Consider the following 15,176-nt stretch of genomic DNA (forward strand, 5'->3'; position numbering starts at 1 on the left):
AGATAATTATTATTTATCATATAGATCAAACGAGCTGTTTCTTACGTTTTGACAAAACACAGGGATGATGTCAGTTGTAAGATTATATATGATGGATTCCAAAAAACAAAAATGATTAAGAGGCTAAAAATAATTTACATAGTCCATCAACAATTATGTTCTGAGTACTACTAGGATGAGGAAGGAATTAGCTATAAGTTAAGAGTCATCAAATAGCTTATATTACTTATAGGTAAAAATAAATCTGAATAACATATCTTTTTTTCAAAGGAGGTAATATTTTTATTGAAGTATATATAGTTGATTTATAATGTGTTAGTTTCACATGTACAGCAGTGATTCAGTTATATATTATATATTATATGTATATATATATTCCTTTTCAGATTTTTTTCCCTTATAGGTTATTACAAAATATTGAATATAGTTCTCTGTGCTATACAGTAGGTCCTTGTTGGTTATCTATTTTATATATAGTTATGTGTATATGTTAATCCCAATCCCCTAATTTATCCCATACCTTTCCCCTCTGGTGGGCTTCCCTAGTGGCTCAGACGGTAAAGAATCCGGCTGCAATTAGGGAGACCTGGGTTCTATTCCGGAATTGGGAAGATCCCCTGGAGAAGGGAAAGGCTACCCACTCCAGTATTCTTGCCTGGAGAATTCCATGCACAGAGGAGCCCGGTGGGTTACAGTTCATGGGTCGCAAAGAGTCGGACATGACTGAGCGACTAACACTAACACTTTGCCCTTTGGTAACCATAAATTTGTTTTCTATGACTGTGGTGAATAACCAAATCTAAATAGAATCCAGTGTACAAAATGAAGCTAACTTATGCCCATTTCTCACTGTTCTGAACCCAGAAGAATTAGAAATACAGCATTTAGAGAACTGATGATGTAAAATTCAACATTATCAGCTGAAGGGGAAGAGTAGAGAGTGGTAATACAGGTTTGAAAATGGAGCATACCTCAGTCAGGATCAGAATCACTTATATATCTTTTATTTTTTTGTGTATCTTTTTACAACTAAAGATTGTTCTTTAGTTGTATCTGGTCCTCAACTCAGATACACTGGATCAGAACTTTTAATGGTCCAAGCATCTACATGCTTAAAAAGCGTCCTCAATTTGCTCAACTGATAAAAAGACTTTATGAAAAAACCTACACAAACATCATATACCTAGCATATAATGAGGGGTTACAAATTATATATGAAGAAACTCTTGCAATGGGACACAAAATATGACCTAATATTACCACTCCACAATGTTATATATTAGACTGAATCTCAGACTGCCTGATTATTTAATCATCTATTATATCTCATAGAAATGCCAAGAAAAAGACATTCAGAAAGAAAAAGCAGGTTATGAGCAAAAACTGCCATAATTCCTCACTACTGTTAATAATAAAGGTAGAACATCTCCCTTAAATAACAGTGACTATCTTTGACTACACCAATTTAAATATAAACCTATTGAGTTTATTCCTTAATAAGAATAACAAGTGGTCTTTTAGCCCTAACACACTAAAAAAAAAAAAAAAAGACATAAAGGAAATAAAACTTTTGTTTACTTTCATTTCCACAAAGAAGAAAAGGCTTTAGGAATTAGATAGGTGCCCCTGCCAAACTTAGTAATTTCCACCACAAAATATCTGGAAATCAAACTCACATAACTGGCTGTTGTGCAGTCTCTTCCACATATGGAGTAAAACTTGGAAGCATAGAGGGTACAGCTGTCATAGACGCTGTATTGCCTCGAGGCTGGCGATGAAGAAGAAAACTAAAATTACCATGGTTTTACATTCTGATGCACCATATGCAGACCATGCCTAATTATTCAAGAGGAATTAAAAGAGATGCTAAAAATACTCCTCTATTTGAACTTTGTTATGTTAACAAATAAATTGGATTAGAGTCCTTACCCTGTATTCCAAAGGCCTGCCTGTGTTCCAAGGGCCGGCTTGCAGCTCATTCTCTTTGCCCCTGGACACAGGAGGTGCTATCCATGGCTGGACTGTAGGCTTAGATGGCTCTGCTCTAGAAGCCTCATCAGTATTTTCATCAAAAACAATAATTCTAGTATTACTTTGCATCTGTTGAGGAACTGGATTTTGGAGACCTCTGTTCTGGCTTGGAGCTAAGAGAAAAATATTAAACTTTCAAAATCTAAATTTAAAAATCTTCACCAATTTAGATGCCCAATAAGGTATACCTGAACCTTTCCCAAATCAAGACTACTTCTACTACCATAGAATCAGAGATTTTTTTAAATAATAATTTTTAAAAACCTTAATGCATCAAATAATTAATTTTTAAGTCTATTCTGCATTTGTTACTTATACCCTCCCTCTTTTCCCTCACCTGTAATCTTTTACATATAGATATCCAAAAAACAAATTCTGTATCTTCCTTCAGTCATCATTCTAACATTGTTTAATTTTATCAGGATTAACTGAAATCTTAATATTCATTTTTCTGGTAAAATTTTTCTCTCAGCTGAAATGTACTGAATCTAAAAAAAAACCAAGTTAGCTCACTTATTATTGGTATTCTCTTTAGTGGGGCTGCTTATTAGACTCAAGCTTCATCATGACCTGGATAAAATATTTTTTAGGACTATATTCTCTGTACTCTAATTCTCAGATCTCCAAGGAACATTCTGAGTATTACAAAGTTGATATATCAGGATAGGGATAAGAGATCTAAATATCTGGTCTGTGTGTCTAACTGCTATAAATGTGGTTAATAAAAGCTTACTGCTCTCTGTATCTTCTGGTCAATTTTGCTGGGAACCTAAAATTTACCTAAAAAAATAGTAGATTTAAAAAACAGCTATTGCTGATCATCTTTAAGTATACAAAGAGAGCCCAATTTCTCACCCTCCAAAACTGAAGATCAAATTAATACATTCTTTGTGAATTTGGTACATGTAAGCTTTACTTTGATAATACTTGCTATATTACTGCATATCTTTCAACTAATAACTGAAACTCAGAAACTCTAGTTGCTTATTACTCTAGATAAATATTAGATTAAGTTATTCTTTTTTCTTTTCCTTCCGTCTGTCTTTCCCTCTTTCTTTGCATTATAAGAGTCCCAGAGTAGGTGTTTCTTAATTAATGACACAAAATGCTGACATGTTTTAGTGTTACTGTACACTGTGATCTCAGCTTCTCCTTAGACTTCTTTTTTGCTTCCTAGTAGTCAGAACAGTAGGACAATGTTCATATATATATTTATACATGATTTCCTTACATAATTTGCCTACCACCCGAAACTAAAAGCTTCCCATAATAACACTTAACAAACTTACCCTTGAGAGCACCCCCTACACGGCTGATTGGAGCTCTTGCTGTCTTTTTCCCTTTGCTTTTTAGTTCAGCCAGTGTGCTTCGCTGTGGTACAGAAGATCCCACAACTTCCTCCTCCTCTTCTTTCTCAAGTGCCAACAGAGTTTGCCGAGACACTCGAGCTTGGAATTGTCTAAAGTAAGAGAAGGGACCATTAACAGTTGGTGAGATGAACACTACTGTCCAAATTCAATTTCCTAATTTCCTAAACAGGGGAAAAGAGTGGGATGTAAGGGAAGAAATATATAAAAATAGCCAAAAGAAAGTGTTTATTCTCTCAGAAACAAAGAAAGCCACCTTGAAATCAGAGAAGGTCCAAATTTGTATGTCCAAATTCGACCAATCAAAAATACTCTGAAGAGCACCAGCAGGTTGACCTCGGGATTAGATCAGTGTCTTAGATTAAGATTATAGAATATATTAAGATCAGAGTTTCCCATCAACTTTTTATTATGACTTTTTAAACTCACAAAATAGTTGAAAGAGTGAGCACCCATATATTCTTTACTTAGATTAACTAATTGTTAACATCTTGACACATCTATTTTCTTGTCTCTCTTGCTATATAGAATCCCCATCGGATTCCCTACCCCAACATTTTCCCTGAATCAGATGAATGAAGTTGCATTAAACATGACATTTTAGTAAAACTGGTAGAAGTTTGAAGACTAAACTTCTGTGCAGTTGCCAAAGTATTAAGTATTATCAAAAGGGTAAAGAAATTGAATAAACTGCAAATGCTGGCCAAGATGCAATAAGCCCATATTAGCTTCTCTCTTTCTCACCGATTAGAATTAAAAACTCTAAAAAAAAAAACTTAAAAAAAAAAAAAAAAGAATTAAAAACTCCAGACAAACTACAAAAAAAGCAACCGAGGTCTCTAAAAAGTAAACAAAAGCAAGTAGACTGTGGAGAGGAGTCAAAGAAACAACCCACTCAAGGCTGTTTCCTGTTTTTTTTTCCCCCTTCTCTTTTCCATTTGGTTTTGAATTGTTACATTAGCAGTGCAGGAAGCTAAAACTCCTAAGGAAATCTCATCTTTTTTTCCAGAGGAAAGGAAAAAGTGGACTGTGAGGGCCAATGAGTATGGGAGAAATATTGGAGGGGATGAGCTAAAGAAGAGAATCACCTGATTCTGTACATGAATTGGCACAAGCCCTGGACCACCCTTGAGCTATGCATACACAAAGCAGACCCAAAGCAGCACAGAAAAGGCTTTGAGAACTGAACTATAATATAAACCACTGTCCAAGCACTAGACTAACCCTGGAGTAACAGACAAATGGGATACACCTAAAGGTCTCTGAAAATTGAACTGACATTAGAACCACTACTCACATAAGTTGAAAAAGAAATTATATCTGAAGGCTGGTTACCTAATAAGACAAAAGCATCAACATTAACTAACAGGACCTAGAGTCTAATAATACCAGTATACATGTCTAGTATATAATCCAAAATCACCTGACATATAAAGAACTAGGAAAATGTGACCAATTCTCAAAGGAAAAACAGAAATACAAATCAAATGACAGCTTCCTGGTGGCTCAGACAGTAAAGAATCTGCCTGCAATGTGGGAGAACTGGGTTCGATTCCTGGGTTGGGAAGATCCCCTGGAGAAGGGCATAAAAACCCACCTCAGTATTCTTGCCTGGAAAATTCCCAAGGACAGAGGAGTCTGGAGGGCTACAGTCTGTGGGGTCGCAAAGAGTTGGACACAACTGAGTGACTAAGCACATTACAGCACAGTGACCAAAAATATAAATATAGAAATCACAGCACAACCATGATTGGTATTTATGTAGAAATTTTATATATAGTTTAAAGAATAATATTTAAAAAAATCACAATATTGTAAAGTAATTATCCTCCAATTAAAATAAACTAATTAATAAAAAAAATAAATAAAAACATCAAATGACCCAGGTGTTGAGTTTTCAGACAGATTTTAAAGCAGCTAATGCAATGATGCTCCATAATATAAAGGTAAAAATATTTTAAATGAATGGAAAGACAGAAATTCTCAACTGACACACAGAAACTATGAAAAAGAATCAAATGGAAATTTTAGACCTGAAAAACACAATATCTGAAGTAAACAATTTACTGGATATACTCAATATCAGAATGGAAAAGACTGAAAAAAAGAGTAAATGAACCTGAAGACAAATCAATAAAAATTGCCCACCCTAAAGAATAGAAAGAATTAAGTTAAAATTTTGTTTTAAATGAATAGAGCTTCATGGACCTGTGGGACAGTATCAGAGAGTCTAATATATGTGGAACTGAAGTTCCAGAAAAAAAGGTATAGAAAAGTATTTTAAAAATAATGGCTGAAAACTTTTCAAATTTTGTGAAAGGCATGTCTTTACAAATTCAAAAAGCCCAGTAAACCCCAAATGGATTAAATATAAAGGCAATCATACCCAGATACATCATGATCAAATTGCTGAAAAGCAATGTTAAAGAAAAAAAAAACTTAGAGAAAATCAACTCATTACAAAAAGGGGGAAGAACCATTCAAATGACTATAGATGTCCCATCAGATATCAGAGAGTCTAGAAGACAAAAACATGCTACAAGAATTGTTGGACCAAAATTCTACATCCAATGAAAATATCCTTCAGAAATAAAGATGAATAAAGACACTCTCAGGGGATTCCCTGGGGGTCCAGTTGTTAAAATTCCACGCTTCCAAAACAGGAGGCACGGGTTTGATCCCTGGTTAGGAAATCAAGATTCTGCATGCTGTAAGGCTGGAGGTGGGGGGGCAGGGAGAGACATTCTCAGATGAAGAAAAACTAAGAGAATTTATTGGAAAAGATTCACTCTAAATGAATGACTAGGAAAAAACTTCTTTTGTCTGACAGGAAATGATATCAGAGGAAAACCTGGAACTTCAGGAATAAGGAGAACAAAAATGGTAAATATAACAGACTATTTTTCTCCTAAGTTCTTTAAAATACATATGGCTTTTGAAAGCAAAAATTATAACATTGTCTGATGAGATTTTCAATGTATGTAAATGTAATACTTAACACCAGTATATCAAGAAAGTAGGGAAGATATAGAACCTATATGATTATAAAGCTTCTATTATTTTACTTGAAGTGGTAAAATATTAACTCTAAGTAGACTGTGAAAGGTTAGGTATATGTATTATATACCCTAGAGGAACCACTAAAAAAATAACAGTCAATAAAGTGAAATACTAAAAAAAAAAAAAAAAAAAAAAAATCCAAAAGAAGACAGTAAAGGGGCAACAAAGGAACAAAAGACAGAGAAACTGAAAACAAATATTAAAATAACATATCTAAATCCCACAAAGTTGGTAATTCCATCAAAATGTTCTAAATAAACCACATAAAAAACATTGTGAGAGTTGAGAAAAACACAACATCCAACTCTTTGCTGTGTATAAGAACCACTTTTAATAAAAAGACACTGTCAAGTTAAAAGGGAAAAGAGAAACCTGATTTAAAAATGGAGAGAAGACCTTATCAGACTTTTTCCAAAGAGGAAAGGCAGATAGCTAAAAGGCACATGAAAAGATGCTTGACATCAGTAATCTTCAGGGAAATGCAAGTCAAAACCACAACGAGGTATCACCTCACACCTGTCAGAATGACCATCATCAGAAAGAACACAAATCACAAACGTTGTCAAGGATGTGGAGAATCCTTGTACAGTGTTAGTGGGAATGTAAACTGCTACAGCCAATGTGGAAAAGAGCATGGAGGTTTCTCAAAAAACTAAAAATAGAACTACCATATGACCCAGCAATTCCATTCCTGGGTATATATCTGAAAAAAAAAAAAAACACTAATATGAAGACACATGCACCCCAGTGTTCAGAGCAGCATTATTTACAACTGCCAAGATATGGAAGTAACCTAATTGTCACCAACAGATGAATGGAAAAACAAGATGTGGTATACATATATAGTAGAATACTATTCAGTCACAGAAAAGAATGAAATTTTGCCATTTGCAACAACATGGATGGACTTGGAGGGGATTATGTTAAGTGAAATAAGTCAGAAGAAGTGAGAAGTGAAGTCGCTCAGTCGTGTCCGACTCTTTGCGACCCCATGGACTGTAGCCTACCAGGCTCCTCCCTCCATGGGATTCTCCAGGCAAGAGTACTGGAGTGGGTTGCCATTTTCCTTCTCCAGGGGATCTTCCCAACCCAGGGATCGAACCTGGGTCTCCCGCATTCTAGGCAGATGCTTTAACCTCTGAGCCACCAGGGACTCAAAATAAGTCAGACAAAGAGACAAATACTGCATAATATCACTTAAATGTGGAATCTAAGAAATACAACAAACTAGTGAATAAACAAAAAAGAAACTTACAGATATAGAGAACAAATTAGTCATTACTAGTGGGGAGAGGCAAAATAGGGGTAGGGGATAGGAACGTACAAACTATTAGGTACAAACTAAGCTACGAGGACATATTGTACAACACAGGGAATATAGTCGATATTTTATAATAACTATAGATGGAGTGTGTGCACACACTAAGTCACTTCAGTCGTGCCCAACTCTGTGACCCTATGGATTGTGGCCAGCCAGGCTCCTCTGCCAACTGGATTCTCCAGGCAAGAATACTTTAGTGGTTGCCATGCAGGGTCTTCCTGATCTAGGGACCAAATCCACATTTCTTATGCCTACTGCAATGGCAGGTGGGTTCTTTACCATTAGCACCACCTGGAGTATAACCTTTAAATATTGTGGATTACTACATTGTATACCTTTAACTTCTACAGTACTGTACATCGACTACCCTTCAATAAAAAGAACCCCCTTTGTTAATAAAAGGAAATCCACACAAAATCCTGTAATATGAATGTTTGTAGCAGCATTATTTCATAATTGCCAAAAAATGAAAACAACCTAATGCCCAATAACTGATGAATGGATAAGTCATGCACTGTATCTATAGAATGACATATTATTCAGCAATAAAAACGAAATACTGATATATGCCACAACTATGTTCATCTATACGGTAAGTGAAAGAAGCCAGTCACAAAAGACCACATAACGTAGGATTCCATTTATGTGCAATGTCCAGAATAGGGAAACCCAGAGAGAGAAAGCAGATTAATGGTTGCCTGGAACTGGGTTGAGAGGGAATGGAGAGTCACTGCTAACCAGTTCAGTTCAGTTCAGTTGCTCAATTGTAGCTGACTCTTTGGAACCCCATGGACTGCACCAGGCCAGGCTTCCCTGTCCATCACCAACTCCGGGAGCGTGCTCAAACTCATGTCCATTAAGTTGGTGATGCCATCCAACCATTTCATCCACTGTCATCCCCTTCTTCTACCTTCAATCTTTCCCAGCATCAGGTCTTTTCCAACGAGTCACTTCTTTGTATCAGGTGGCCTGAGTATTGGAGCTTCAGCATCAGTTCTTCCAATTAATATTCAGGACTGATTTCCTTTAGGATTGACTGGTTTGATCTCCTTGCAGTCCAAGAGACTTTCAAGAGTCTTCTCCCACACCACAGTTCAAAAGCATCAATTTTTCGGTGCTCAGCTTTCTTTATAGTCCAACTCTCACATCCATACATGACTACTGGAAAACCCATAGCTTTTACTATATGGATCTTTGTTGGCAAAGTAATGTCTCTGCTTTTTAATATACCGTCTAGGTTGGTCATAGCTTATCTTCAGGGCAAGTGTCTTTTAATTTCATGGCTGCAGTCACCATCTGCAGTGATTCTGGAGCCCAAGAAAATAAAGTCTGTCACTGTTTCCATCGTTTCTCCATCTATTTGCCATGAAGTGATGGGACTGGGTGCCGTGATCTTAGTTTTCTGAATGTTGAGTTTTAAGCCAGCTTTTTCACTCTCCTCTTTCACTTTCATCAAAAGCCTCTTTAGTTCTTCTTCACTTTCTGCCATAAGCGTAGTGTCTTTTGCATATTTCACGTTATTGCTATTTCTCCTGACCATCTTGATTCCAGCTTGTGCTTCATCCAGCCCGGCATTTCACATGATGTACTCTCTGCATATAAGTTAAATAAGCACGGTGACAATATACAGCCTTGACGTACTCCTTTCCCAATTTGGAACCAGTCTGTTGTTCTATGTCTGGTTCTAACTGTTGCTTCTTGACCTGCATACAGATTTCTCAGGAGGCAGGTAAGGTGGTCTGGTATTCCCATCTTTTTCAGAATTTTCCAGTTTGTTGTGATCCACAGAGTCAAAGGCTTTAGCATAGTCAGTGAAGCATAAGTAGATGTTTTTCTGGAATTCTCTTGCTTTTTCTATGATCCAACAGATGTTGGCAATTTGATGTCTGGTTCCTCTGCCTTTTCTAAATCCAGCTTGAACATCTGGAAGTTCTTGGTTCACGTACTGTTGAAGCCTGCTGCTGCTGCTGCTAAGTCGCTTCAGTCGTGTCCGACTCTGTTCGACCCCATAGACAGCAGCCCACTAGGCACCCCTGTCCCTGGGATTCCCTAGGCAAGAACACTGGAGTGGGTTGCCATTTCCTTCTCTGATGCAGGAAAGTGAAAAGTGAAAGTGAAGTCGCTCAGTCATGCCCGACTCTTAGCGACCCCATGGACTGCAGCCTACCAGGCTCCTCCGTCCATGGGATTTTCCAGGCAAGAGTATTGGAGTGGGTCGCAACTGCCTAGCTTGGAGAAATTTGAGTATTACTTTGCTAGCATGTGAGAAGAGTGCTATTGTGTGGTAGTTTGAACATTCTTTGGCATTGCCTTTCTTTGGGATTGGAATGAAAACTGACCTTTTCCAGTTCTGTGGAATAATAGTAAGTATGGAATTCATTTTGGGATGTTAAAAATGTTTAAAATTAGATTGTGGCAATGGTTGCATACCTTTAAAACTGTTAGGAAAAAAAGTAAAGAAAGGAAAAGACATATCATGAAAACTAAAGAAAGCTGGACTGGCTATATTAATATCAGATCAAGCTGACTTCAGAAAAAGTATGATCAGGGATAAAGATGAACATTATATGATGATAAAGGGATCAATTCTAAATGTGTATTTACTTAATAGAACTTCAAAATATATGTAGCAAGGCTGATAGGAGCTCAAAGAAGAGATAAATTCACAATAAAAGAGGGAATTCCCTGGTGGTCCAGTGGTTAGGACTCTGAACTCTCATTTTCGAGGGCCCAGGTTCAGTTCCTGGAAGGGGAACAAAGATCCCACAGGCTGTGTGGGAAAAAAAAGAAAAAGAAAATCCCACAAAAAAAAGCCCACAATAAAAGAGACTTCAAGATTCCTCTCTCAGTAATTGACAGAATAAGTAAACAGAAAGTCAGCAAGGATAAAGAAGACCAGAACTGACTACCAATCTACTTGACCTAAGAGTGACATTTATAAAATATTTTATTCCAAAATAGCAGAAAACACATTTTTCAGGTGTACACAAAACATTCACATATTCTGGGCCATAGAGTGAACCTTAATAAATTAGAAAGACTTGAAACCATACAAGTTATGTTCTCTAACCATAATGGAATTAAACTAGAAATCAGTAGCAGGGAGATGTCTGAAAAATCTCCAAACATTTCCTAATAACACACTTCTATATATCCCATGGATCAAAAGGAAGACATAAGGAAAATTAGAAAATATTTTGAACTGAATGAAAATGAAAATATAGTATTATTATCAAAATCTGTGGGATACAGCTAAAGCAGTGCTTAGACAGAAATCTTTTATATTAGGAAAAAAAGCTCTAGAAAACAGTGCTCTAAGTGTCACCTTAAATTAGAAAAGGGGCAGTTAAACCCAAAGTAAGCACAAAGAAGGAAATAATAAAGAGCAGAAATTAATAAAATCAGGAGCAGAGTATCAATTAAGATTAAAAAATCAATGGAAGCAAAAGCTGATTTCCTAAAAAGATCAATAGAAACTGATAAACCAGAGGACCAATATCAGGATTATCAATATGAAAAAACAAAGAAGGAAGGTCACTACCTAACCTATAGACATTAAAAAGATAATAAAGGAATACTATGAACACCTCTATGCCTACTAACTCATCACTTAGATGAAGCGGACCAAGTCCTTGAAAGACAAAAACTACCAAAGCCTATTCAAAGAAATAAAAGATCTAAATAAATGGAGAAATACATCTTGTTCATGCATAATACTAATCAAAATCCTAGAAAGGTGATTCTAGAATTTATACAGAAAGTCAAATGAAGTAGAAGAGTTAAAAAGAATAATTAACTGATTTCCAGACTTACTATAACTCTTCAGCAATCTAGATAAGGGTAATATATACCAATGATAGACATTAAGATCAAAAGAGAAAACAGAGTAACAAATAAACCTACACAAATATGATCACCTGATTTTTGACAAAAATGCAAAGGTACTTCAATGGAGAAAACCTTTTCAACAAAAGGCACGTGAATAAATAAGGCTCATAGGTAAAAAAAAAAGAACCTTAATACCTTCTACAAAAATTAACTCAAAATGGATCACAAATTTAAAAACAAAAAGTAAAACTATAACATTTCAGGATAAAAACACAGGAGAAAAATCTTTGTGACCTTCAGCTAGATGAAATTCTTAGATATACCAAAAGCACAACCCATACAAGAAATAATTGATAAATTAAACTTCTTCAAAATTAAAAACTTCTGTACTGTAAAAGTCACTTCCAGAATTAAGCTGGGAGAAAGGTTTACAAATCATTCATCTGACAAAAGACTTGTATTCAGAATAAAGAACTCTTACAACTCAAATGCATTATGCTAAATGAAAGCAGCCCGAATCAAAAGACTATATACTATATGATTCCACTGACATGACATTATGGAAAAGTCTAAACTATAGGGCTGGAGAATAGATCAGTGGTTGCCAGAGGTTGGGACTGTGAGTAGGTGTTGACCACAAAGGGATAGAATGTGGGAATTCTATGGAGTGATGAAATAATTCAACTATATCTTAATGATGATAATGGTTACATGTTTCTATTTACTTGTGAAAACATACAGAACTGTACATCAAAGACTAGATTTTACTGTATATTAAATAGAAAATATTGAAATATTGTCTTTTAAAAAACCGAATAGTAATGAAATTAACTTGCCAATCCACAGAGAGCACTTTATTCAGATGCAAAACAACTTTTTGTATCTATTAAAGAGTTACAAAAAGCTGCAGAGAGGAAGTTTACCTGTGCTGGGACTGCAGTCTTTCCAGTGGTTCAGCCTTCTGTTCAATACCTTCTTGAAATATCAGATCTGCTTTCTTAAAGTTTTCTCTAGCTTCATATTCTTCAGCCCATGAGATATAAAACTGAGCAAGTGAAATGCCAATTCCTTGGTTATGTAAATAACTGTACATATCCAAAGGTTCATTGCATAAATGCCCCTGTAACAAATTAAAAGCATTAGCAGTTAACCAATTTTTCTTCACATTTTGTCTGTTATGTGCCAGTCACTGGAGATACAATATGTAGTTTCTGCACTGAAAAAAATATTATCTATTATTATAACACAAGATTATAAGGAATATATTGGGAGGACCTAAAACACATTTACACTAATCCCTTACCTGACAAAAGTAAGGAACTAATTTGTAAGAAAAAGAAATGGGGAAGAAAGCTTTCAAGAATGCATGACATTTGAGTGTGGCCCTTAAGGAGAAATAGACTTATATAAGGTAAAGAGTGGGAAATGAAGTGCACTCTAGGCAGAGGAAAAAGCATAAGCAAAGACACGGAAGACTAAATTTGTGGAGGTGTAGGCTAGATAGAAGTTTGAGGAAAAAAGGTGTGACCAGGCTTGAAAGTCAAGCTCATCAATTGTAAATATACCTGATAGTCAATGTTATATGTGTTGGGGTAGGAGAGCTAAGAAATGACACGGTCAAACCTGTATTTTAAAAGGGACCTTATTAAGACCAGCTACAATACAGATAATTCGAGCAGCGAAAAGGGAAAGGGAACGGATCAGTAAAATCCCACACCACTAACAAGTTTGATGTATTTTTTCAGTCTTTATTTTTCTCTTGAGGAAAAAAAGGAACATATATCATTTTTCCACAGGATAAAAAGATTTTTGTCATTTTATAGTTTTAATCATAATTAAATATTTTTATTCCATTTAACTGTGCATCATTCATTTTTCCATGCTGCTACTTAATTAATATTTTTGAACAGGTGAACAATGTTCCATCTAGTAGATCTTTCATCATTTAACTATTCCCTTATTTTTTGGACAAATCACTTCTAATTTTTCCCAATTGTAAATAACTGTGTAATGAATACCTTTAAGCATATTGCCTTTCACATTTTACATTATTCCCTTAAGATAAATTCCTATAAGTGGAACTATGTTAAAAAGTAAATTGCTTTCTAAGATGGTTATACAAATTTAAAATGTTAGTAGTTATTTCCAAATATAATTTCATAGCTAATATTTATTTTTAAAAGTTTCTACTTTCATATAAAAATAACATTTCAGTGTTCTCATTAAGAGTTCTTTTACTACTGCAGAGGATAATATTTTCTCCTGTTCATTTACTACATGTATTTTCATTCATATCTTTCTGTTCCTGATTGCGTAGCCTTGGTTTAGTCTGCCTCGTATGTTTTACCATACATCTCAACACTTTCCCTCTTTCTCTTCTGTTAGACTTAACCCATCTGTCTTTCTCAATAAAGTAAGTCCCACAAAGGCAGAAAACATTGCTCTCTACTACATTCCAGTCCCTACCCACGGTCTAGTAGAAAAAAATGAAATGTTCCATTTATATCTTTAACAAAATCCATTAGTATCTTATAGTTTAATTTCACAGTAATTCAGTAATGGAGTTTTTCTGCTTATTCAAATTAGAGATGTTTTCCCACATGTGATGATATTTCAAGCAAAGTAATAATTCTCAATGTTTATCACTGTAAGAGCAAGTCCTTGATATCTATTACTACATAAATAAAGTTTAAAATTGACTGCACTTCAGTAATGGTTTTCTGAATAACTGTGGTGCAGCATGGGGCACTGAATACAGTTTGGGTTATTCTAGAGTGCTGAATAAGATCACTTAAGAAATAAATAAAAGGATAAGATGGTTAGATTAATCGATTCAAAAGTTATTAAACATATCTTTCTGGTAACTCTTAAAAAGCCAAATTAAAACCATTTTAAACTTTTAACTAAAAATACTGGATATTTTCTAAGAACAAATTTTTCCTTAGCTAGATTTTAGTTATCCTTTATAAAAATGACTGGAAAAAACTTTCTGCAAAGCAAAAGAGTAGTTTGAGGAACCCATCTTTATTCCTTTAGACTAAGAAAGAGAGCAAAATAATTTAATATGCACCTTGTTTCCCAGGTATAAAGTTTAGAGATTACTGCTGATCACTCTAGGACTAATAATTTGAATTTGAGGGTTTTTATTTTTTTTTAATGTTGAATTTGAGGGTTATCTAGACCAGTGTTTTCCAATTACCTGTGGTGAAGGGGGCAGTTTTTTTTTTTTAAATGTTGAACTTGAGGGTTATCTAGACCAGTGCTTTTCCAATTACCTGTGGTGAAGGGGACAGTTTTAGGCGTGTGTGTTTAAAAGTTTTCATTGCATTGTTGACTAATATTTTTTAAAAAGACAATAAAAATAGAAGTTACAAGAAAAATGATGTGCATAGATGCACAACATTAAATTGTTAATAAAATTTCTAAACGCTTACTCTCAATTTTTGTATTTACCTTGAACAGTCTACAGATCATTCTTTCAGGAGCACTGGTTTAGATTATGCTTTTTACTCTATGATAATCATTACTCTTCACTATAAACATTGGGTTAACACAAGTGAACAGAGAAA

At 35.0% G+C, this 15,176-nt stretch overlaps 1 protein-coding gene and 1 non-coding gene across 4 annotated transcripts in view; both read right to left on the minus strand.

Moving 5' to 3' along the window:
- The window catches only part of BUB1B (BUB1 mitotic checkpoint serine/threonine kinase B), a 55,207-nt gene that overhangs the window by 29,705 nt on the left and 10,326 nt on the right, over positions 1–15,176 (minus strand). For all 3 annotated transcript variants that reach the window (XR_015134947.1, XM_086321928.1, XM_086321926.1), the window contains exons 5-8: positions 12,531–12,727; positions 3,321–3,490; positions 1,930–2,144; positions 1,677–1,768 (exon numbers count right to left, since the gene is read on the minus strand). Coding sequence is in view for 2 of the 3 variants with exons in the window: in XM_086321928.1 (XP_086178054.1) it covers positions 1,677–1,768; positions 1,930–2,144; positions 3,321–3,490; positions 12,531–12,727 (674 nt within the window). In the remaining variant the exon portion in view is untranslated. The remainder of the gene's footprint in view (positions 1–1,676; positions 1,769–1,929; positions 2,145–3,320; positions 3,491–12,530; positions 12,728–15,176) is intronic.
- TRNAS-AGA (transfer RNA serine (anticodon AGA)) lies at positions 7,540–7,611 on the minus strand. The gene has a single exon. It is a non-coding gene; the product is annotated as a tRNA-Ser (tRNA).

This window comes from Bos grunniens, chromosome 10 (assembly GCF_055505025.1).
Source record: "Bos grunniens cultivar Pamir isolate PY7600 chromosome 10, Bosgru_T2T1.0, whole genome shotgun sequence".
NCBI lineage: Eukaryota > Metazoa > Chordata > Mammalia > Artiodactyla > Bovidae > Bos > Bos grunniens.